The sequence below is a fragment of the Mustelus asterias genome, chromosome 11, assembly GCF_964213995.1.
Source record: "Mustelus asterias chromosome 11, sMusAst1.hap1.1, whole genome shotgun sequence".
Lineage (NCBI taxonomy): Eukaryota > Metazoa > Chordata > Chondrichthyes > Carcharhiniformes > Triakidae > Mustelus > Mustelus asterias.
The window spans coordinates 24,927,915-24,953,407 of NC_135811.1; the positions used below are offsets into that span (position 1 = coordinate 24,927,915).

At 41.5% G+C, this 25,493-nt stretch overlaps 1 protein-coding gene across 1 annotated transcript in view; it reads right to left on the reverse strand.

Annotated features, from left to right (window-relative positions):
• Positions 1-1,675: 1,675 nt before the first annotated feature.
• LOC144500416 (pleckstrin homology domain-containing family S member 1-like) overlaps positions 1,676-25,493 on the reverse strand; it is a 29,806-nt gene continuing 5,988 nt past the window's right edge. Inside the window, exons 6-15 of the mRNA XM_078223269.1 lie at positions 23,792-23,873; positions 22,821-22,892; positions 19,345-19,461; positions 17,649-17,753; positions 16,024-16,082; positions 14,690-14,773; positions 7,895-7,993; positions 5,898-6,021; positions 4,836-4,932; positions 1,676-4,075 (exon numbers count right to left, since the gene is read on the reverse strand). Of these exons, the coding sequence (XP_078079395.1) occupies positions 4,870-4,932; positions 5,898-6,021; positions 7,895-7,993; positions 14,690-14,773; positions 16,024-16,082; positions 17,649-17,753; positions 19,345-19,461; positions 22,821-22,892; positions 23,792-23,873 (805 nt within the window). The 3' untranslated portion in view covers positions 1,676-4,075; positions 4,836-4,869. The remainder of the gene's footprint in view (positions 4,076-4,835; positions 4,933-5,897; positions 6,022-7,894; positions 7,994-14,689; positions 14,774-16,023; positions 16,083-17,648; positions 17,754-19,344; positions 19,462-22,820; positions 22,893-23,791; positions 23,874-25,493) is intronic.

Consider the following 25,493-nt stretch of genomic DNA (forward strand, 5'->3'; position numbering starts at 1 on the left):
TGGTTCCCCAAAAACACTCATTTCTAATTGCTAAATTCACGTTGAATGTGAGAGTGACTGAGACCGCAGATGGGTAATTTAGTGTCATTTTGAATTGTATGCGAACATCTTTTGAGTCCTTTATTCTGGAAGACAAAGCAAAGCAATTTATAAGCTCTGCTAAAAGCTTTGAATTTTAAAATGTGTCCACTTCAGGTTTAAGAGAAGGAATAGATTTTGCTGCATGCAATAATTGCAGCCCCTGCTGGGTATAAGATGAACTGCACACAACTGCATGACCACACCGAGAGTTTCCGTATCATAGATCGCTGAAATAATCATCACTTCCTTCAGGTTCTCTCTTGGTAACCCTATCTTTTTATGAATGGCTTCATACATTCAGACCACAGAGCCTTGTCCTGTCATACTGACAGCTACCTGTCACCACAAATAAAGTGGAAGGTGTTGTATAAAACAGGTACAAGGGAATGTCTAAAAGACTACAAGAGCAGACATCAATAGCAGTTGGACAGGCGGACTATCTCAAACCCTTGGATGGAAAATCTGATTGGAAGATCACTGCTAACAATTCTGGCCTCGGCTGACTGTCTGTGTGGAGTTTGCACGTTCTCCGTGTCTGCGTGGGTTTCCTCTGGGTGTTCCGGTTTCCTCCCACAGTCCAAAGATGTGAAGGATGTGTCGGTTAGGTTGATTGGTCTTGCTAAATTGCGCCTTATTGTCAGGGCAGTGTCAGGGAAATTAGTAGGGTAAATACGTGGGGTTATGCGGATAGGGCCTGGGTGGGATTGTTGTCAATGCAGGCTCGATGGCCCTAATTGCCTCCTTCTGCACTGTAGGATTCTATGATTAATGTGCTGCAGGTAACTGCACACCCTGAAATGTGTGGCCCTCTCCCGGTTGACGGAATTGGTTTGGCACAACATCAAAAGCTTGGAGGTTGACTCATCCAGTGGAAGGTGGATCCAGGGAGGGATGGAGTGTCTGGTGGTGAGGCATGGGGTGGAGATTGTGGCGAGTGGACATTAAAGTCCAAGATGCCAGTGGCTTACAGGATTGCCAGGGAGTAGAGCCCTAATTGACACAGATTAATGTGACTCTCATTGGATTGTGGCCTGAACTGGCGTAAGTGAGGCTGCAGGAAAAGTGACTATAGAGCAGAAATGAGGCGATGGTCAAATTTAACATTGCCACCACCATATTGTTGTCTGTTGGAGGGAGTTAAAGCCTAACAACTGTGCCACCGTGCCACACCATGTCTCTGGAGAGAATCATGTTTCCCAAGTCTCTGGCTATTGTGCCGGTGTATCCATCCTAACTGAGAACATGGGCTGAATATCCTATTTATAATCCTAGTGGTCAGAGACAGGGCTGCATTACAGTCTTTTAGCCACTCTCTTACACAAACTTGAGTTGCTTTCCATCTTATGCTGTAAGCTACACCACTTGAATTTTCTGCCTTTTCACTCATTATTTTCAATTATAACGGCATTTAACTTTGAAACTATTTTCAGATTCAAATTAGTATGCAGCATAAATTAATCAACCATGACTTCAAATAAATTACAAATCATATTTCAGTGACGGCAGTTCAGAGTCAGGTAACCACTATTGGATGTTATATTCATAATGTTTTGAGCTATAATAGAACAATTTTCAGACTCTGAAATAATATTTTGCAGACACTTGTCAGTTTTTTTTTATTTTCACAAAGAATACCCATCATGAAAAAACATATTTGAATGTTATCAAATAAATGCTATTAAATATAATATACAGTAATTGCACTTTCTCAATGCTCACATTGAACCCATCCTTTAAAAGTCTATGGATTCATTAATACAACTTACAATACTTGCTTACAAGTTACAATAGTTTTATCTCAATCCACTGAACCACTGTGATATTATTTGTAGAAAACAATTGCAATTTTACCAGTAATGCTATGTGCTTCATATTTTCAGGTAACATTTCTTGATCAGAAGGCTTCTAAAATGACACTAACATTATGTTCTTTTAAATTAGTATTTTGGGACATTGTTTTGAAGTACAATGACAAGAAAAATTGTTGCGATGAAATGTTAGAGGGTAAAGAATTTCAATTTGTATGCCGCCTTTCATGGTGTCAGGATTTTGTAGAGTGATTCACGGCCAAATAAAGTGGAGTCGACAGTCCAAAGATGTGCGGGTTAGGTAGATTGGCTATGCTAAATTGCCCCTTAGTGTCAGGGGGATTAGCTCGGGTAAATACATGGGGTAATGGGGTTAGGGCCTGGTGGGATTGTGGTCGGTGCAGACTCGATGGGCAAAAACGGTCTCCTTCTGCACTGTAGGATTCTATGATTCTATAAAGGGAAGAATAATGGCCATTTTGCCCTAAGCAAAGTGTCACAATGAGACATCTTACTGAATAATCTGTTTTAAAAAAATATCCAATTCAATCCAATCAAAATCCAATTCGAAGTCTCAGCAAGTGAGACATTCCAGATCCAAGCTGACCTCTTCCTGTCTTGGGCTTGATCGACATGATCCAAGCTGATTGGAGCAGGCATTGCACCCCCTCCAAGGCTTGATCTCATTTGAATCTTAGCCAAAAGGCCTAGATGCTGCTTTAAAAAAATGCTTCAAAACGAAGCCTCAGTGTAACCTCATGACTTCAACCAAGTGCAGGACAATACAACTACACTTGATCTTAGCCAAAAGGCCGAGAATTGAGGATTAAATATTGGCCAAGACAGAGAACAACCTCGACTGACTGCAAGTATTGTCATGTGATCTTTTTAAGGTGGACCTGAACAAACGGCACCTTCAACAATGTCGCTCTACCTCAGTACTTCACCCGCGCCTCAGCCTGGATTCTATGCTCCAGGTCCAAAAAGAAGAGAAATGTAAAGAATTTAATAATTAATTCCATTAAAAACAAAGAATTCCTTTCTCAGAGTTACAAAGCTAATGTGCAGAGTGGACAGAGCAATCCCTTAATCCATCTCCTTGTTAACTCCAAGAGGCTTGAATCTAGCTGGATCTCTTTTGTGGGGACCATGAATTGGATTCAATTTGAATTGAATTTTGAAGAATTCAAAACTGGCGATTTACAAGTTGCGTGTAAAGCTTTACTGCTCGTCAAATTTATAACTTTTGAGAAGGTGCGCAGAGAATTTTGGTGCTTCACTTTCCTTGGGTTCATAGTGTCAAAGAATCTCATGCAGTTATTCAAAAACTGCAGAGTAGCGCAGGGATTACACCATGTATTTTGTGACTAATTTAAGCTACAGCAATTTAAATATGGCATGAAAATTACAGTTTAACACAGCAAAATCAATCTTCAATTCAACTACATCAATTCAAGTATTAAAATTCTGCACAAATTCGAATATAATTCCAACAAATATACATTATCAACTAATCTCAATGTAAATGCATCAGTGTAGGATAGTGACTTTTAATTGCATCTAAACTTTTCACAATGAATAATATTATCCTGCAACAGTGGAATAAGGACAAGTATAAAGTGCGTGTCAGTAGTAATGACAACTTTCAGCAGCAGCTATAATGTTAATACATCTTTCTATGTTGTCCCCTTCAAATAAATAGCATAAACAAGCAAATACACACTGAGAATTTTACAAATGAAGTTGCACGTATGTGCTTTAATGTTTGCCAAAAGCTCCACAATTTGCATTTCTGAAATTGAATTGCCTTTTGGTAAATCACAACGTACTGGGATTTAATCTTTAAAAAAAACACAGCTGACTAAACTTCACTGACGCTGTCTATAAATCACCGAAGGTTGTTAAATGTTAATGAAGATGATTATATTTGATCTCAGCGTTTGTCTAAGGATAATAAAGGAAATGTCAAGTGAACCTGTGCTAAGTTTCTACGCACTTCGACCACACAAGTGGAAGGACTATTAAGATTCCCAGATCTCTTCAACACCAATCATTAATGATTCAAAAGTATTAAAGGTTGAGAGGAACATGTTATAAAAACAAAATACTGATGTGTTGTTGCTGGATGACTCAACATGATCAATGGCAACTGGTTCCAGCACCATCAGTGCTTTGATTGTGCAACCCTGTGTAACAGAGAAAATATAATTAACTTGCATAATTTTTCTTAAACATACTTTACATAGAGTCAGAATTTGCATATAAATGTTAAACTAATATCAATGTTAAGCTAAGAAAATCGGTATAAGAACTTAAGAAATAGGAGCTGGGGTAGGCCATTTGGCCCAGTGAGCCTGCTCATGATGCAACTGACCTCCAACCTCAACTTCATCTTCCCGCATTATTCCCATATCCCTTAATTCCCAAAAATCTATCAACCCTTGCCTTGAATATACTCAATGAGGAATATCTTAATACCTTGCAGGTATTTCCATTTAACTACCTAGCCATTCAGCGCAACACTATTTACTTTCTCTATAGCCTTGTGAAACTGGTCATGGACCTTTGATGCATTATGAACTATGACCCCTTGAATACTCTCCTGCACAAAATTTACGCATGCATATTTACTCATAATGAAGGAATAGTGCGCACATCTTTCACGGAATGTACCCTCAAAAAGAAACAAGTAAACTGAAAGCAAAATGTTCTGCATATGATAGAATCTGACTTTGTCTTAAAAATGTATATCAACTCTACTGCTGTAGGTAGAGTATAGGTAATATCCTTCTGCAACTTGATGAGCAGAAATCAGAAGGTGTATTGGTATGTGTAGATAAAGGAATAAAATATTCTACAAGCACTACAGTGGTCACTGGGATATTAAAGGCCATTTGCAAATTGCTTAAATTTCTATTGCCTAATGAATGGATAAATGTAACTTACATTTTATTAGTTTCTTTCACTTTTTCCATTTATCTTAATGACACTCTTCATTGTCACATTCTGCTGCTCCAGATCGTCTCAATACGGTGACTGTCATCTGGGGAAAACAATCACTTCTGTGAAACTAGTTTCAGAAATCCAGCCAATATACTTGCACTCATGTTAGTTGATATCTGAGCCATGCAGGTTTATCACAGAATCAAGGAATCCCTATCTGCAAAAAGAGGCCATTCAGCCCATTGACTCTGCACCGACTCTCTGAAAGAGTATCTTACTCAGACCCACACCCCTACCCTATCTCTGTAACCCCATGCATTTACCATGGCCAATCAACCTAACCTGGACATCTTTGGGCTGTGGGAGGAAACTGGAGCAACTGGAGGAAACCCAGGCAGACATGGGGAGAACGTGCAAACTCCACACAGACAATCACCCAAGGCTGGAATTGAATGCAGACCCCTGGTGCTGTGAGGCAGCAGTGCTAATCACTGTGCCACCAATTATTCACTAATTTAAAAATGGTTCAATACATGCAAAATTCTTCTGCTTTGATCTCTCTGCTGCTTCACTCCACTCTATATCCACAACTGCCGCTGACTCGAAGTATTCCCCCTCCCACATCGTCTCTATTTTTCCAATTCTAATCTCATCGCTGGAATTTCCTCCTTAAGTCTCTACTTCTCCTTTTAAAAATCTGCCTTTAAAAAGTGACAGGGGAGGGGGCCACTGATTACTTCTTTCTTGGGTGGCAGGGATCGGAGGGTACAATTCTCTGCCCCCATTGCCCCATATTGAAACAAAGCGTTGCATTTGTTCTGGGCGTGGCCTCCCAGAACAAATGGGTGCTTGGTGTTAATGTGAGCTCCCACTACCCGTGCGTAGGAAAGGCCCAGAATATTCCAACAGGATGAGAATGAAGATCCCTGGTGGGGGATGATTCTGGTACTTCCTGCCATCACACGTTCTCAGGGAACTTCTCAAACATCAAAACTACCAAGGCTTCTTTCAACATGACACGGTTAAACAGCAGATGTCATTCAGTACAGCTAGAATGTGATGTACCTCCTGTTCCATCGACTTGCTGACAAACATGTTGACTTCTTTCACGTCACTGATCTTAAGTTTGTTGATTGCCAAGACTTGATCTCCAACGTTAAAAGGACATTTCTTGTCTGAAGGCCTGACCCTGTCACCAAGAAGAAGAATAATTTTGTTAACCAGCACTGATCATTTGAAGGGAATGTATCAGCAGAACTGGAAGATCAAATAAAGATCGAATAAACCTGTATTGAGAACTGTTGGCTAATATAAAATCAACCACAAGGTGGCACCAGCCTCATTACTCAAGTTTTTTTGGCGCTAGTTTTGTTTTTGATGGCACTACAGGAGTAGTTTATGGGAAATTACTCCTGTCTTGATTACCTGAAAAGGGAGCAGGCGGGGGAAGGGTTTGAATTTCAGGGTAGGGCATATGTATACAACGAAGTGTTTGTTTGCCTGGGTAGATTAAATCATAGAATCCCTACAGTGCAGAAGGAAGCCATTCAGCCCATCGAGTGTGCACAACCACAATCCCACCCAGGCCCTATCCCTATAACTCCACGCATTTACCTTAGCTAGCCCCTCGGATACTAAAGGGCAATTTAGTATGGCCAATCCACTTAACCCACGCATCTTTGGACTGTGGGAAGAAACCGGAGCACCCGGAGGAAACCCCACGCAGACACGGGGAGAATGTACAAGCTCCACACAGACAGTGACCCAAGCTGGGATTCGAACCTAGGACGCTAGGTCAGCAGTGAGTCAGCAGTGCTAACCACTATTATCGTGCCGCCCAAATTAATTGTGAATCACACTCTGTAACCAACCTGAATTTCTGAACACTTCTTTAAATGGATAGCAAGCCACATTATAAGCCGTCTCATAGGTGGATTGGCCATGCTAAATTGCCCCTTAGTGCCGGGGGACTAGCTAGGGTAAATGCATGGGGTTATGAGGATAGGGCTGGGTGGGATTGTGGTCAGTGCAGACTCAATGGGCTGAATGGTCTCCTTCTGTAGGATTCTATAAGCCTAATGATTCTCTCTTCTTGACTTTCCTCAACGTACTCCACCCGGACAATTGTACAATCATGTGTGTAAGAGCAAAATGTGTTCCTTCAACCCAAAGACTTGGATTACCATTCTAAACAAAATCACATGTTGGGCAATTGCTTCATTAAAAAAACTCAGAACTCTTTTCTGATCATTAATTCTGCATTTATATTTGAAAGCTGCGGTTGTAAGCATCCTGGGCACTATCTTTTGTATCAAACACAAGGCAGCATAAAAGACCCATCCCAGAATCTGTTTGTGTCTCCTTCTGCCACCAACCATTGCCAGCAGTGCTGGATGGCACAGGCAGCCATTTTCAGGCCTGCTGGTCTATCAGTACAACAAGCTTGGTTACTCCAGACCTCTGTCCATCCTTACCTCTACTGTCAGGGAATGCTCTGAGGCCCAAGCAACAATGTACCTTTTTAAACTGAGAAAATACAGTGAATATTTCTATTTTGAAATTAAACACAGCGACCAACAGCCTCATTTTCAGTGACAATTAACGAGAAACAATTTCTTTAAATGATTCAATTTGCATTTTTTCCTTTGATTTGATAGCTTTTCACACAGCATGTATTAACAACATCAATTCCCACAACATGTGATTTGTTTAGAATGGTAATCCAAGTCCTTGGGCTGAAGGAACACATTTTGCATGTTCTCCCTGGGTCTGCGTGGGTTTCTTCTGGGTGCTCCAGTTTCCTCCCACAGTCCAAAAACGAGTAGGTTAGGTTGGTTGGCCATGCTAAATTGCTCATTAGTGTTCGGAGGGGGCGAGGGGGGGGGGGGGGGGGTGGGGTTGTCGGGGGGGATTAGTGGGGTAAATGTGTGGGGTTGCGGGGGTGGGGCCAGGGTGGGATTGTTGTTAGTGCAGGCTCGAAGGGCTGAATGGCCTCCTTCTGCACTGTAGATATTCTATGATTACATTCATTATTAAATAATAAAAGACTAACAGTTACTTACAAGACTTTCTCATTTACTTGTTCAAACTGCAGATTTTTGATATCATCTTGGCAAACTATAACATCCAATCTTTCCTGCTTTGTTTCTTCCATGTCATTGCTAAATAAAAATAAATGGACACATATTGATACCTACTCAGTGTCAGGGTTTGAGATTCAGACTGACCCTCCACACAAGGCTAAAAATCATTTGAAAAGATGCTCTAAGACCCAGTGAAAGATAATGCTTGTAGTCCTAGCATACTGCCTGGCAAATGGTAAGATGGCAAGCTTCAGATTTTATTGTGTTCAAAGGGATTAAACATTCCTCAAAAGGAGGGACAGAAGAGTTAAAAAAAATCTCATCCAAAGATTTTCTGTGTGTTTGGTGCAAACTCCTGAACCAATTTTTCATAAATGCTTTAAGATTTTAGTGCACCCCTGTAAGTAAGTGGGAACGTTTCACTCCTCCTCATTAGAACTAGGAGCAGAAGTAGACAATTCAGCCCCATGAGTCCACTCCGCCATTTAATATGATCATGGCTGATCTCATCTCGGCCCCAACTCCACTCTCCTGCCCATTCACCACAACCCTTCAAACCCTTACTAATTAAAAATCTGCCCATCTCTTCCTTACATTTGCTCCAAGTCCCAGCATCCACCACACTCTGGGGTAGCGAATTCCACTGACTCACATCCTTCTGAGAGAAGTAATTTCCCCAGCAATTTCTCACGTGAGATTGGAAGGTCAGACGTGCATATTTTTCAACATGTTCATCGACCGTTTACAAAATTGTACTGTCAAGGCTTTGGTTTTTGTCACAGAGGAAGGTTATGAGTATTTAAAAACAGACCGATGATCAATAACTTAGTGACAAGATGTTGCTACTTGTTTAAAACAGCACAACACCAATTGAAAATGCTGGAAAATCTCAGCATCTGTGGGGAGAGAATAGAGCCAAGGTTGAGTCTAGATGATCTCAGAACAAAAGGTCACCGAGACTCAAAATGTTAACTCTATTCTCTCCCCACAGATGCTGTCAAACCTGCTGAGATTTTCCAGCATTTTCTGCTTTTGTTTCAGATTTCAGCACCCGCAGCATTTTGCTTTCCATAGAGTCCCACAGTGCAGAAGGAGGCCATTCGGCCCATCGAGTCTGCACCGACTATAATCCCACCGAGGCTCCCTGACACTAAGGGGCAAGTTAGCACGGCTAATCCACCTATAGATCTGTTTTACACTTCTGGCTTCAGCTTTGTGTTTAATCCTGGTAAGTGGAGCCCTGCTCAACCCCTCTCAATGCCGGTCAAATGTTATCAGGCAGCTGACGGATCCACCAGGAAGATTAACTATGGAGCAGGCAGCTCACCAGATCACCGGGGACAGCTTAAACGTTGCATTGACTTGCAGTTGGGGCAAAGCAATCTGTGTTCTATAACTGGGCTATTAGTTTGTGAAAGGGCACAGGAAATGGAACTATTCTCTTCAGAAAAATAAAACACCAAAAAATGAGGGGGAAAGAGAACAAAAAAGGAACAATGATATTTCTTTCGTTTGTCGGTGGAGCTGATGTAATGGGTATGAGGAGCTTCTTTATGCCAGGCCAGGGAACAAAAAAAATAGGAAATAAGTCATACAAGCCTAAAAAAACCTAAAATAAACAATTTTAACCACCGTACTTGGAATGCATTAAAATAGCCTGATCTCCATCATAACAAAATTTGTTATATTCAGTAAATTGATGGACAGATTCAATTCATCAGTGGCGAAGTGTCCAAAGGTTTTGTTTATATAGTCCACTGAGCTGCACATGTAGGGCCCCTGGGTCACATATATAATATTTAAGTGCATATTTCCCAAGCTGCCAATATTAAGAAATCCAGATTTAGGGAGGAAGATTTAAAAATAAATCTTGGAGGACCAAGAAATTGAAGCAGGAGAAATGATTGGAGCAAACGAAAGCACAAACAGAAATGAGTTGTTGTGTTTTTTTGCTGACTCCCACATCTAGGGCGTGGACTGACAGACAGCATAAAGAAAAGCCAGAGATAGGGAATAAAGGAGAAGCCAGTGATCTGAGCTAGTCCTGCCCATTGACCTGATGATATGCTGAGCTGACATTCTCTTAAAAGATTTTTGAACTTTTAAAAAATTCCTTGGTATTTTCACTGAAATGTTATTGGGTTTATTAGTGAGAGACTATCACCATGCTATCACAAATTAGGTCTTAGTGCTCATGAGAACACTAAAACGTTTGTAGAGTCTGCCAAATAATAGACAAATAATTGTTGCAAACATGTGTCTACTCTAAACAGGCCAAGTTTACACAAACATTGTTTGTTCTAAAACCGACAAGAGGGAGTTTTCGTTTCACTTGTTTGAATCCAGGAACTGATTTTTTTAAAAGTGTTCATGGGTCACAAAATGATCAGTGAATTCAGGAATCTGGAGCCCATCTTACTGGTCAGTCCACATTTGCATTCTCTTGGAGTCATGCCTGAACCCAGCCAGATTCATTACGTCCAGTGGGGAAGTGAGAAATTGGAGGGAACCCAGGAGAATGTCTCCAGAAAATAAACCAGTTAGAGCTGGTTTGAGCCACGGGTAGTGGAAGGGGGAGGGATCTAGAATAGTCACTGGTCACTCACTCAGGCCTGTGACTAATATTGCAGTTGGGTCCCAGTAACATCGTCACTTCCTCTACGTATTTAAAGCAGGAACTCGCTCCCTTTCTGTGGGTATCTTTTTTCGCCTGCTTAAGAGAGCAGGTTCAGATCGGGAGATGGTGACAAAGCAGAGCGTTCATTTTAACTCATCCCCAATCCGCACGCCTGATGTTCCCCAAGAAGAGGGATTTATAATGAAGGCATAAGTCTTAGGGCGAAAGAAAATGTCCTGAAAATCTTCAATCACACGTCAGTGACAATTTGGAAAAACACTTGCTGAAAAAAGAATGCTTTCTCCCACCTGTACAATAATTTTTTTAAAATGCTGCGAAATTAGTTTTCTTCTCTTGGATAAGAAATGGGATTTCTCACACAGAGAATATTCATGTAGCAGTGGGCAGTGCCAATTTTTAGTAAGGAAGACAATATCTGGCATTAATACACCACTCCTGCGTGATTCATCATGCAGAAAGGTGATGTTTTTCATACACTTTAACTTTTAAATTAGTTGGGCACACACAGACTGAAAACTACGTATCAACAAAATATCATGCTTATAGAAGAGTATAAATAACATTGCCCACAACTGCTGAACAGTTACAAGAAAATTCTCCCTAGAACTAACTGTTGTTTAATATAGTATTTCATAATGGTTGGGAGTGAGACTGTACACACTCCGAAAAGTTTAGATAATATTATAAATTCAGGTTGGCATGACTCAGCATGATTGGAAAAATCTACTTGTACGGAGGGGTTCATAGAAATTTGCTACAGATACAGATTTTCTGCCATGCTAGTGGTATTTAAATTAATTGCCCACCTCAGCGCTAAACTTCAAAGAAACACAGGGCTGTACTCATTTATTTCAGCGCTATGTGGGCAGTGTCCAGCTGATGTGGAGATCTGTAAGGCTCATTAAAGGTCATCATCACAGATTGTAGAAGAGGGTACAAAGTCCATTTTGCCACTCCCTGGTCATTTATCACAAAATTACTCACTCCCAGCACCACAGAATAAGGCAAGTCCTTCTAATAAGAAGTATTGCTTATACAATACGGTCCAAGTGGAGGATTGTGGCAGGGTGGGGCATGGTTTCTATGGAAGAACATAGTGCTTCTAAAGCAATAACTGCAAGGTCAATGCAAATCATTTTTACCTTGGCTTTAGCTATAATTCAGTCAATACAAAGCTGTAACGTACTTTAGCATTATCTTTTGGATGGGATCGCACCATATGACCAAATCCAAAGCAAGGCCAGTTTGCCAAGTTATTCTGCACAATGATCTACCAAACTATAATGCTCGACACCGCAGTTAATACACGCGGAAAAGTAACTAGCAGGCATCTTTAGTAATGGTTAAATATTAGCCCGAGTTAGGAGTCATCCAAAACTTCTGTAATAACAAAATAAGGTGGCGAATATGTTACATTTTCCACGTAATGTAACTGGGGAGGTGAGTTGTCAAGAGTAAATGGAGAAGTGCATGGACCGTAACGTAAATGAATTGGACTTGGTATGTTGACCTGACGTTATTGTTTATCATATCAATTCCAACTTCATGGCATATATTAAACTCACAATAAACTTTGCACCATTAATCAAAGTTTCCTTTGAATTTGGTTGCAGTGAGTTTATTCAGAGTTCCAGGAAATAAGTAAAATATTTTTAGGTTAATTTTTGGAAATATGATGCTAAACCTCTTGTATAGTTTTGTCAGCTGGTTGGTGAAATTCTCCCCTCAGGTTCCATGGTGTGTGAACTGGCAATCCAGAACCTGGGTACACAATCCAGTGCAGTACTAAGGGCATGCTGTATTGTTGGAGGCACTGTTCCTCGGAGAAGGTGTTAAATTGAAATCCTGTCTGCTCATTCAGGTGGGCATTAACAAGCTATGGGTATGATTTGAAGGTGGGAGTTCTACGAGTAACCTTGCCAGCATTACATCCTTAACCATCATTACAGTAAACACTCATCTTGTTGCTGAATGTAGAATCTTGCAGTGTGCATTAAGGATAGTGCATAAAAGTAACAACTGTGTTTTGGGACAATTGCATTTCAAAATAATTCCAGTGGAATTATTCAGTGATAATTCAGGATTCATAACGGAAGGCATGGTGGCACAGTGTTTAGCACTATTGCCTCACTGTGCCAGGTACCTTGGTTCAATTCCAGCCTCAGGTGAACTGTCTATGTGCAGTTTGCATGTTCTCCCCGTGTCTGCGTGGGTTTCCTCCGAGTGCTCCGGTTTCCTCCCACAGTCCAAAGATGTGCAGGCTAGGTGGATTGGCCATGTTAAATTGCCCCTTCATGTAGGTTGCCCCAAGATGCGTAGGTTAGGGGAATTAGTGAGGTAGATGCATGGGGTGGGCCTGGGTAAGAGTCGGTGCAGACTTGATGGGCCGAATGGCCTCCTTCTGCATTGTAGGGATTCTGCGATTCAATGAAAATGATTCCCTACGTAACCTGAGATTTCTCATTCAGAACCGCTGCCCTTACAAGGGCAGTGACATAGTTGGGAAAGGACTGCAGACTCCCTATGGTACACTTCTGTTTCCTTGTCCAAATGGGACATGCCTGACACCTACAGGCTGGTGCAGCCAGTGAAATCAGGCCTCCAGCAGATGCAAATGGACCCCACTGGGAAGCAACCTAGACTCATGATGAAGAGGAGAATTTTTAGAGAAAGAAATTTGCTTCAGGGAAAAGCATCTGCCTGTCACACCGCCCTCATGAAAATAAGATGTTGGCCCACTGACACAGCATACCCTGGAGTGACAGCAATGGAAGGTATTGACAGCGTGATGCCATTGTCACTGCCAGGAGCTCAGCACTCGTGAATTGGCATCCATGATAAGACTTCAAAAAAATTAATCAAAATGTATTACAACACTTGTATATAAGTGAGCATTTTACAATTCTATTCTGCAGCCGAAAATTAAAACTCATAGAACAAACAAAGAACAAAGAACAATACAGCACAGGAACAGGCCCTTCGGCCCTCCAAGCCCGCGCCGCTCCCCGGTCCAGGATTGAATCCTGAATCCAGGATCCCCGCCCAATTTTCCAGCCTATCTACATACCAATATCCTATCCACCGAGCTGTCCCTCACAGCTACGATGCTTTGTTCATTACAACCTATTAACTCACCCCCACCCCCCTATTCCAGACCATGTGATCCCCAGGGAGAGGCGAAAACCCAGAGTGAAAAACCCCAGGGCCAATATGGGGAAAAAAAAAAATCTGGGAAATTCCTCTCCGACCCCCTGAGGCGATCGAAACGAGTCCAGGAGATCACAATGGCCCTGATCGGAAAATGCTTCCCAACCCTAGTCATTTCCACTTCCATGAACACCATATGAATTCCCTGCCCCCGAGACAGGTTCCCAACTATCCGCAGTCTCGCTCTGTACTGGCACCAGCAAGATGATCATAGAATGAAGCCTTGAAACGAGAAACAAGGAACAATTAGCCCGCGCCGCTCCCTGGTCCAAACTAGATCACTCTTTTGTATCCCTCCATTCCCACTCCGGTCATATAGCTGTCTAGATAAGTCTTAAACGTTCCCAGTGTGTCCGCCTCCACCACCTTGCCCGGCAACACATTCCAGGCCCCCACGACCCTCTGTGTGAAATATGTCCCTCTGATATCTGTGTTAAACCTCCCCCCCTTCAAAGAACAAAGAACAGTACAGCACAGGAAACAGGCCTTCGGCCCTCCAAGCCTGTGCCGCTCCTTGGTCCAACTAGACCAATCGTTTGTATCCCTCCATTCCCAGGCTGCTCATGTGACTATCCAGGTAAGTCTTAAACGATGTCAGCGTGCCTGCCTCCACCACCCTACTTGGCAGCGCATTCCAGGCCCCCACCACCCTCTGTGTAAAAAACGTCCCTCTGATGTCTGAGTTATACTTCGCCCCTCTCAGCTTGAGCCCGTGACCCCTCGTGATCGTCACCTCCGACCTGGGAAAAAGCTTCCCACTGTTCACCCTATCTATACCCTTTATAATCTTGTATACCTCTATTAGATCTCCCCTCATTCTCCGTCTTTCCAAGGAGAATGAAAAATAACATTGGAACATTGACTTTAAATTGCATTGGTTATTTTTAGCTTATCACACACATCTTCATATAATTGTCAGAGACACATACCTGGTTTCATTTATTAAATACTCTTCTTCTTCGTCTATCTGTTCTGAAATGTCAATAGATGCGTTTGTGCTGGTACTGTCTCGACTGTGAAGAAAATATAAGATGGAAATATAAGCGGTTTTTTTTATCACCAGCATCTGATGGCTACAAAGCCACTTAAGTTACTATTTTCACAATATCCTGAAAAGAATGATGCTGCTCGCCAGAGGATGAAATGAAACCCCCCTTCAAGATGTAATCGCCTATTTTCTAATATGGTTCAACTCAGTCTTAAAGTCAACAGTTTACTGATAGGTACGATAGCCATGTAAAAATTCCCAGTCTTGATCCAGCTGTTAATTTGGAATAGGTGATCTATTCTCATTTTAAAATCAAAATTGCTCATAAAAATCAGACTTAAGGAATAGAGGTTACCCATCCCATATTTTGCTCATTTTCCATAAATAAGGACTGGATGTAGCAGGTGTGATATATTCTGGCTTAAGTGTCCTCATCTGGCAGCTCAGCAATTTTTTGCTTTAAAAATAATAAACCTTGGATTACTGGATAGCAATTTGTGTTATTTTCTTTCTGTAGCATAGCTTTGTGAGTTCGCTTTCATCACTATAGAGAAGATCCAAAGCACCTTCAGCTAATGTACATTGTATATACATGATAGGGCTTCATTTGCAAAGGAAACAACTTGTTGTGGTTTTGGTGCCCGTGGGTAGAGCCGCACTTGTCCAAATTTAAACCAAGTGAGAGCAAGATTTCTTTTAAAAATTCATGGGATGGGCCAGAATTTATCGTCCATCCCCAATTACCCTTGAGAAGGTGGTGCTGAGCTGCCTTGAACTACTACAGTCCTTAGAGAGTAGGTACACCCACAATGCTGTACTGGGCATTCCTTAAAACTCTATTCACTTGCAGTGACACCGGAAAATCCCAACCAAGTACAAGAATGGAAGACTTTGGCCATTGTGCGGACAAGTTCCCAATCTTTGTCCATCAGCCCATTTGAAAAAGGGCTCCAAACAAGAGTTATATTGGACTCAAAACATTAGCTTTCTTTCTCTTCCCACAGATGCTGCCAGACCTGTGGAGTTTTTCAAGCACCTTCTGTTCTTACATTATAAGGGATCAATATTTGCCTGTGAAATAGTACTAACACCAATTATAGCTACGCTCCAGACTACTTCACTCCAAATAGAAGGCCTTACGCAGGGAGAGTTTTGCAATGTATTAGGAAAGAAGAACTAAATTTTAAAAAATTCAACAAAAATGTTATGAGATTTTACGTTTGGATATTGAGTTTCTCCATGCCAACCCATTTGTATGATCTTTTTACTACTCACATTGAAGCCATAGGCATGTAGATCCCAGAGTCGCTCGATTCTGCTCTCTCTCTTTTCAACTGTTGTTTTTTCAAAAAATGAAACATAAAATCTGTTTTTGACTGCTAATGCAAACGAGACTTATTGAATACTTAAACACAAGTGCTGATGTTGGAATTATGGACTCTCAAGTAGTGCGTAACAAATTCAAAACCCGCTTTGGCAGAATTTCAAATATGTTTGTTCTTTCTGGGTGTTTTCTTTTTGTCTATCAACAGTTAGGTTTCTAGTTGGTGTATTGTGTAAATCCATTTGTCATCAGTGGCAAACTTTTACAACCAACGTTTCCTGAATATAATTTAGTTCGCCTACAACTATTATCGGAATTAAATATCAATTTCTAGACACAAATCTTTACATTTCATTATCCTCTTAATATCTGGTCTAATTGATCAGAAGGAGTTTAAGCACATTTATCCTAACAATTATACAAGATTAATTATCTGTTCATCTCGTGGAGAATGGCATCTTTTCCATTTTGAACACTTGGCCTCAGCACCAAGCACTCCTGAATTTGATACATTTGGGGTAGGATTTTATGTCCTCGCTCATCCCAAAACTGTCAAATCCCGCCCAAGATCAACGGACCTTCCCATTGTCTGTCCCTAGCCTGCTCCGATTCTTGTGGCAGGCGGGGCGGTAAAATTCCGGCTATTGTTAAATGCCGTGTGTTGCAGATTATTGCCCCTTTCATCAGCTTCAGCCCCAACCTGAGAAGGGCAAGGATATTTCACCCTTTAATTTCTCCTTTCTCTTTTTTTTCTGGACTTGCTGGCTCACATGCCTCCCTTGATTGACAGAAAAACGTGGGCAACTTTTCCGAGTGCGACTCCTGTCATCAGTTGCTAGGAGATGTGCAAGGACTGTGCCGTGATGCCTCTTTTTCTCTATTCAAAGTGTTTGGCTTTAAACGACGGCAGCACAACAATGGGCAAGAGCTGGGGAGTGGGATGACAATTTTGATTTTTAGTTTGTGGCATTGTCACATTTCAAATATGTGGACCCATCCTAGATGTTGTATACCCAGAAAGAAATGAAAACCTTTCGAACACCAGCCATGCTCCTAAATAGGAAAGCTTGATAGTTTAGTGATTTATCCTTCTAAAAAATATTTTATTGTCTAGTAAATATAGAAACATAGAAACTAGAAGCAGGAGTAGGCCATTGGGCCCTTTGAGCCTGCTCTGCCATTCATTTTGATCATGGCTGATCATCAAATTCAATATCCTGAGCCTGCATTCTCCCCATATTCCTTTAGCCCCAAGAGCTATATCTAATTTCTTTTGGAAATCACACAACATTTTGGCCCCAACTATTTAGTGATAGTAAATTCCACAGATTTGCCACTCTCTGGATGAAGGCATATCTCCTTATCTCAGTCCATAAAGGTTTAACCCTTATCCTCAAGCTATGGCCCCTAGTTCTGGACTCCCTCACCATTGGGAACGTTCTTTCTGAATCTACCCTGTCTAATATTAACCCCCTTAATATGTACTTAATGCGCACTGGTGGAGAAACTGCATTCTCATATAATAGGAACTAAAATAATTCCTACAGAAATGATTTCAAATCCCCATGACACTTACAGCTGTCAGAAAGCTCCTTGGTGTATCATAAATTTCTGATCCCTCTAATTGTGTAGGCAGTGAATAAGTGCGTGGCTTCTCTGTATTAACTGGACTTTGCTTGGGCTGTGAATAAAAAAAAGAGTGAAAAAACAAGTCACTTTACCATTTTCAAAACTATCATGTCCATTTTTGACTTTAATTGCTCCCGTGTAGATATTATATGGATGTTTTCACTTGCCTGTACATTTTATATCAATATGCTGATCAAAGCCCAATTTAAATAAATAATCAGTTAAACGTATGCAAAAATGAGAATTACACTCCACAATGCTGTTTAAAAAGTTGACCCATAATTAGGTGCACCAATTTTAACAAACTTGATCTAAAAGGAATAACCTATAAGAGCAGGGTTACAGAATTTACACTAAAATAGATACTCTAAAAGGAGGGAGCAGGTTACAGTTGGAGACTTGCAGTAAGTGATATGGTGTATAAAGTTGTAGGGGGCAATACTCTGGCCTTCCAGCCACGTGTTTCTTGGCAGCGGGAGGTGGTGCGCTGTTCACTGGTGGCGGGATTCTCTGGTCCTGCCGCTGTCAATGGGATTTCCCACTGATGTCACTCCACACTGTCATGAAACCCACTGGGAGAGAGGGGTTTTGCCCTGCTGGCCAGGCTGGTGTCAACAGTCGGAGAACTCCCCCCCACCCCCCTTTTATTCTTCAAAAGTAATGTCTAGATTGTGGTTATGCTAGGTCACTAAATTAACTCATGTAAAGTTTCTGACAATCCTGTAGTGCACGGTAGCACACTAAAGTCATATAACTTAGGTAACTGTGTCAAGTCGGTCAGGATTTGGAGAATGGCTTGTAGTTTTAACACCAGAATACAAAGAAAAAGCTGGTCTTATTGCTGCAAATTCAGACTTTGAGCCAGTCAGACTGGAAGAGTTAGGGAGAGAACTCACAACAAGTGCTCCTATGCCAAGCAGACGAAAAGGATCTGCATTCGAATTAATCACCAAGTGAAGGGCTGGTGAGGAAGGAATCTGTGCTCAAGGAAAGAAGGATTGTGAAAAGATGGAGACCATGGAACTGCCAGGCGGAGCCTTTAGAACAGGGAGTCCATTCGATTATGCTCAAAAGGGTTGAGTAAAATGAACTTGGTTTATTTCAGATCCAGCATCCCGCAGTATATTGCTTTGCATTAACTGGACAGTGGGTGATTCCCCTTGGTGAAAGCGGGAGAAGGGAACCTGTTAATGCAGAGGAGTTGGACTTTATATTTAGGACCACAAATCTTCAGAGAGTGCAATGTAATGTGTAAACATAGCATGAGATTTTTCATGATGTTAAGTTAAAGGCGAGCTGCCTTTTCTGTAGTTTTATGTCTTAGCTGCTTACTAATTAATGTTTAGTTGATGTTGATTTTTGTTTGTTACAGTACGAGTCTTAAAACTCAAAATCTTGTCACGTGCTTCTTTGCATAGGTCACTGGGAATTCTCTTTTTAAACGTTATGAGTCTCTACAGGGATTGTAACAAGTACCAATAGTTTTTAGATTATTTTTGATCTTTAAATGACAATGGTTTTACAAATAAGTAAACATTTCTACCTCACAGATGTTATTAACCAGTGTAATTTTACCATTCTAAAAACTGCATACAAAATGATTATAGAGACGTGTAACTATTACAAATATGCATCTGTGTTACCTGTGACAACCTGTTTTTTATCAGTTTGGGATTATCATAAATGTTGTTGTCCTTTTCTGATGAGGGAGATTCGACAAGTGACTTTGAGTTAATCCATTCAAATTTTTGCGCATTACTCTGCAAACCCAAATAAAGTTACCTGTTAATGGAGCCAGTTCAGTCAATTTAACATACCACAAATTTAATATGCCACCATTTTCTTTTAATATACCACTCAAATTAGACCATTTACTGTGCTTTTAGTTCCATATCAATCTTACTATAAGATCTACAGACCAATCAATGCAACACACTTTAACCACATTCTTGTTAAAAGTCTATCATATTGCTGTGGGCCTTGAGTCACATAACAAGCTGACTGGCTAAAGAGCAGATTTTATTTCTTTCAACGTATTAGGTATGCACTAGGAAGGTTTTGAATTCAAGTATCCAGAACTTGAAGCCAAAAATTACAGGCAGCACGGTGATTAGCATTGCTGCCTCACAGCGTCAAAGACCCGGGTTCCATTGCCGGCTTGGGTCAGTGTCTGTGCGGAGACTGCATGTTCTCCCCGTGACTGCATGGGTTTCCTCCGGGTGCTCCGGTTTCCACTCACAGTCCGAAAGACATGCTGGTTGGGTGCACTGACCATGCTAAGTTCTCCCTCAGTGTCCCCGAACAAGTGCTGGAGTGTGGCAACTAGGGGATTTTCACAGTAACGTTGTTGCAGTGTACTTGTGATACGAATAAATAAACTTTTTTTAAAATTGAGGCTGGATCATTCCAGGAGTTCACCCCTGTTCGGTGAACTATCCTTTTGATGAGATATTAAATGGAGATCCCATCTGCCCTCACATATACACAATTTCAAAAAGGAATTTCTTCCTTATGTCCTTGCCAATGCTTATTTTTCAAATCAACAATGCAAATAAAAAGATAACTATCTGGTCATTATCACATTGCTGCTTGTGGAAGTTAGCTGTATGCAAAATAACTGCCACATTTTTTATATTACAATATCACTTCAAAAATAAATCATTTTGCCTTATAAAGGTACTTTGGGATGTGCTGAAAGGTGCAACACACAGATGCAAGTCTTTCTACAATCTTGGATTGCTATTCTGCCAACATAACCATTATGCTACAGTAATCTCACTGGAGTAGCCGTGGGATGATCAATTAAATTTCCCTGTTACAAAAACAGTTCATTGACACACGATTTTTTCTATGAGCTAAGGCTACTATTGTTCTATAGGCATTTGCACTATGAAGAAAATGCACTAAATAAATGCCCATAATCCCCCCAAAAAAGCCTACCAGCTTTCAAAATAATGTGGTTTGATAACAGCTTTATTTGTGAAGATTCTGAAAGAATTCTTTTTGCCCCCCTCCCCCCGCCATTGCATAGAATTTATATAATAGATGCAGGGCATGTTGCACAGCCTGTCTCTATCAGTGTTTGCCCTCTTCAAGTTTTAGTATTCGGTATCTATGGCCAGGATTATCCAATCTCGTGGTGAAATTCGCACCCAAAGTCAACAGACCTTTGGCTGGTCCATCAAGTTCTCTGCCCTGCCCACAAAGGCCAGAAAATCCCAGCATATATATGTTGGGTGGCAGTGGCATAGTGGTATTGTCACTGGAATAATAATCCAGGGACTCAGGGTAATGCTCTGGGAACCTGGGTTTGAATCCCATCATAACAGATGGTGAAATTTGAATTTAATAAAGCACTGGAATTTAAAAAATCTAACGGTAACCATGAAACCAAAACCATTGGCAATTATCGGATGTTGTTGGATACAAAACTGGCTCAGTCAAAGAAGACAGAGGGTAAAAGTGGAAGGGTGCATTTCTGAATGGAGGGCTGTGACAAGTGGTGTTCCTCAGGGATCAGTGCTGGGACCTTTGCTGTTTGTAATATATATAAATGATTTGGAGGAAAATGTAACTGGATTGATTAGTAAATTTGCGGACGACACAAAGGTTGGTGGATTTGCGGATAGCGATGAGGACCATCAGAGGATACAGCAGGATATAGATCAGTTGGAGACTTGGGTGGAGAGATGGCAGATGGAGTTTAATCCGGACAAATGTGAGGTAATGCATTTTGGAAGGTCTAATACAGATAGGAAATATACAGTAAATGGCAGAACCCTTAAGAGTATTGATAGGCAAAGGGATCTGGGTGTACAGGTACACAGGTCACTGAAAGTGGCAATGCAGGTGGAGAAGGTAGTCAAGAAGGCATACGGCATGCTTGCCTTCATCGGCCGGGGTATTGAGTTTAAAAATTGGCAAGTCATGTTGACGCTTTATAGAACCTTAATGAGGCCGCACTTAGAATATAGTGTTCAATTCTGGTCGCCACACTACCAGAAGGATGTGGAGGCTTTGGAGAGGGTACAGAAAATATTTACCAGGATGTTGCCTGGTATGGAGGGCATTAGCTATGAGGAGAGGTTGGAGGAACTTGGTTTGTTCTCACTGGAGCGACGGAGGTTGAGGGGAGACCTGATAGAAGTCTACAAGATTATGAGAGGCATGGACAGAGTGGATAGTCAGAAGCTTTTTCCCAGGGTGGAAGAGTCAATTACTAGGGGGCATAGGTTTAAGTGCGAGGGGCAAGTTTTAAAAGAGATGTACGAGGCAGGTTTTTTTTTTTTTACACAGAGCGTGGTGGGTGCCTGGAACTCATTGCCGGGGGAGGTAGTGGAAGTGGATACGGTCGTGACTTTTAAGGGGCGTCTTGACAAGTACATGAATGAGATGGGAATAGAGGGATATGGTCCCCGGAAGTGTAGGGGGTTTTAGTTAAGTCAGGCAGCATGTCGGTGCAGGCTTGGAGGGCCGAAGGGCCTGTTCCTGTGCTGTAATTTTCTTTGTTCTTTGTCGTAGAAATCCATCTGGTTCACTGATGTCCTTCAGGGAAGGAAATTTGCCATGCTTACATGATCTACCCTGTACCAGACTCCAGATCTGCAGCAATGTGGTTGGCTCATAAATACCCTCTCAAATGACCTGGCAAACCGCTCCGTTGAAGGGAAATTTAGGTGGGCAATAAATGTTGGCCCAGCCAGTGATGCCCACATCCAATGAATGAATAATAAAAAAAATTGTTGTCCCTTTCTTCTATGTCCTTTCCCTTGAGTAAAATAAGTTATCACTGCATAAAACACTTCTTAAAAGTTAAAGTTTATTTATTAGTCACAAGTAAGGCTTACATTAACACTGTAATGAAGTTACTGTGAAATTCCCCTAGTTGCTACACTCCAGCACCTGTTTGGGTCAATGCACCTAACCAGCTCATCTTTCAGACTGTGGGAGGAAACCGGAGCACCCGGAGGAAACCCACGTAGACATGGGGAGAACGTGCAGACTTCACACAGACAGTGGCCCAAGCTGGGAATCGAACCCAGGTCCCTGGCGCTGTGAGGCAGCAGTGTTAACCACTGTGCCACCCTGCCACCCCAAATATATAAACAGATTGTGTTACCTCCACTACTTCTGAAATTGAAGCATAAATTGGATCAGACTGGTTTCGAGAAGAAGGTTTTCCAAAACTACCCTGCAGACAAGAAGTACAGGATCAAGGTTAGGTCAAACATGAAAAATGTGTTGGTTTCACATTATATTTCAGGTTATTGGCTGAAATGTTTACTCTGTTTCTCTCTCCACGGATGCTGCCTGACCTGCTTATTAGTATTTACAAAGTGGGGAATGAAAAGTAAAGCAGGAAATGATGGCTGCACATGCATTCCAGTGACTGGAAATGAGAACCTCAAAAATGTTTTCTTATCATGTGGAATGTAATAACATCTTGTGGATGATTAAATGTTTTTCTGTAACCCTCTATAGGTTCACTATAAACATTAGACAAATGGCCGATTTCATATCAACTTTAAATATAATCGATTTATAATTTGTTAGCCTTAGAGGAAAATTAAATTGCTAAATTTTAGTTTATTTATTAGTGTCACAAGTAGGCTTACATTAACACTGCAATGAAGTTACTGTGAAAATCGCCTAGTCACCACACTCTGGCGCCTGTTTGCGTACACCGAGGGAGTATTTAGCATGGCCATGCATCTAACCAACACGTCTTTCAGACTGTGGGAGGAAACCAGAGGACCTAGAGGAAACCCATGCAGACATGGGGATAATGTGCAGACTCCGCACAGACAAACAGTGACCCAAGCTGGCAATCGAACCCGGGTCCCTGGCACTGTGAGGCAGCAGTGCTAACCACTATGCCACCAATTAAAGTGGCTCAGGGAAATTACTACCATTTTTTAGTTGGAAGAGGGAAAACAAAATTTAAACTGTAGATAAAACTGAAACTCGTACTGGAAGTTTGTTCCTTTTCCTAAAATGTGAGGGTGCAATTTAAAGTTAGGGCTGCATTTTTGTTTTGCACAGATTACAAGATAATTGTGAATGTTCAACAATGTCAATATATTTCACTACCTCGGTTTGTTCCTCAGACTGTGGCGTCGTCTTCACCTGGAGTATCTTTTCAATTACGTCATTCCATAATAGCATAGGCTCGCTGTGGAAGGAACAGCACAATTAAAAACACTCTCAGACAAGGAGGCAATATCATCACTCTATTTAATGTCAATGCTTCCTTTCTTCAATGGTATACCCATTAGCTGTGAACTGACAGAGATTTTGTGACCTTCTGACTATTTTCAGATGAATGCACATATTTTGCTACAGCTGCAATGTCGGATGGATGAGATAAAGTGTTTGCAGAGGTCATTTCTACAATACAATCTTGTGATAAGATAGTCTTTGGGGCAACTTTTACAGACCTGCTCGCCATGGGAATCGGAGCGGGCAAAGGGCGGACCATGGAAAGGTCCATTGACCTCAGGCGGGATTTTCCGGTTTCGAGGCAAGTGAGGCCGGAAAATCCCATCCAGTAGGAATTTCTTCAACTTCTTGCTATTCTTTTTTTAATACAATGTTTGGAAAGATTTAGTGCTATGCTCACCACAAACTAATTCAGAATCAGAATAAAGCCACATGGTTGATCTGAAATCACCATGATATAAAAATATAATAGAAAATGTCCATTTTAAACAATGGATATCACCTGTTATAGTCATACTTCTGTGAAACTGATCTTAAGCAGGAATTATTTGACCTAGGGTGGGATTTTCTGGTTTCAGTGCGAGCGTGGCTGGAAAATCCTGCCCTTGGTAGCTATTGCAGAAAAGGGCTAATTTCAGCCCAAAAGCAATAGACAGATGAACAGTTTCTCTGAGAAAAACCAACATTTTCTGTCTTGGAATGAAGCTGCCTTTGCCAAAACTAATTTTATTTTCTTTAGTCTCTTCCTGCGCTCAGAGGCTTCCTGTTCTGGCTAGTTGCAACGTTCACTCCTGCATACCATGAATTTTCCATGTAGGAGTCTTGATTGACTCCCGAAACCAAACATAGCCCAGCCTAGGCTTATCATGTCTTGTGTAAGGTTCCATACAATCAGCATTTTAGCCGGTATAGGAAACCTGGAAGGCTTTCCCCTCCATGAAGGTAGAGGAACCAAGGTTTTGTGGGCCAATCATTAATGCCTCCATTGGGCATTCAGAACAGATGATGACATGACTCCGGGGTCCTCTAGGTTCATTGAAATAAGAAATGCCGAGTGGAAACTGTGGTGTCTCTATGCAAAAAGATGTTGGAGGGTAATATTTTGAGGGGGGGGGGGGTGGAATCTTACCAAAATGTAGCAGAGTGTTGTCTCTGGTGAGCAACCAGCTTGTCTGAGCCGGCACTCACGTCACTCCACCTCCCAGCCTTATCCCTCTCCCCGGGGGTCTATACTTACCTTTATGTCCCTGGGGAGGTCCCCACGACAGGTTCATGTCCAGGTGAACCTGTTATAAACTGCACTGATGTGATAACACATCGGCATGGTGTCAATGTACAGTGTGAGGGGGAGGAGGGGGTGGGTTTAATATATTTAAATGTATTTAAATCAGGTTCACACCCATTGTGGGCATGAACCAGATTACGTCCCTGGCGAGGGGCGGCAAAAATCGGAAGCCGCTTTCTCGCTGGCGATCCCAAGGACGGCAAATGCGGGCTCAAGATTCTGCCTTATGTCTGAGTGGACCTGGAATTTGGCCGTCTAGGACTGATATTTTTGTATCAATCATATTTA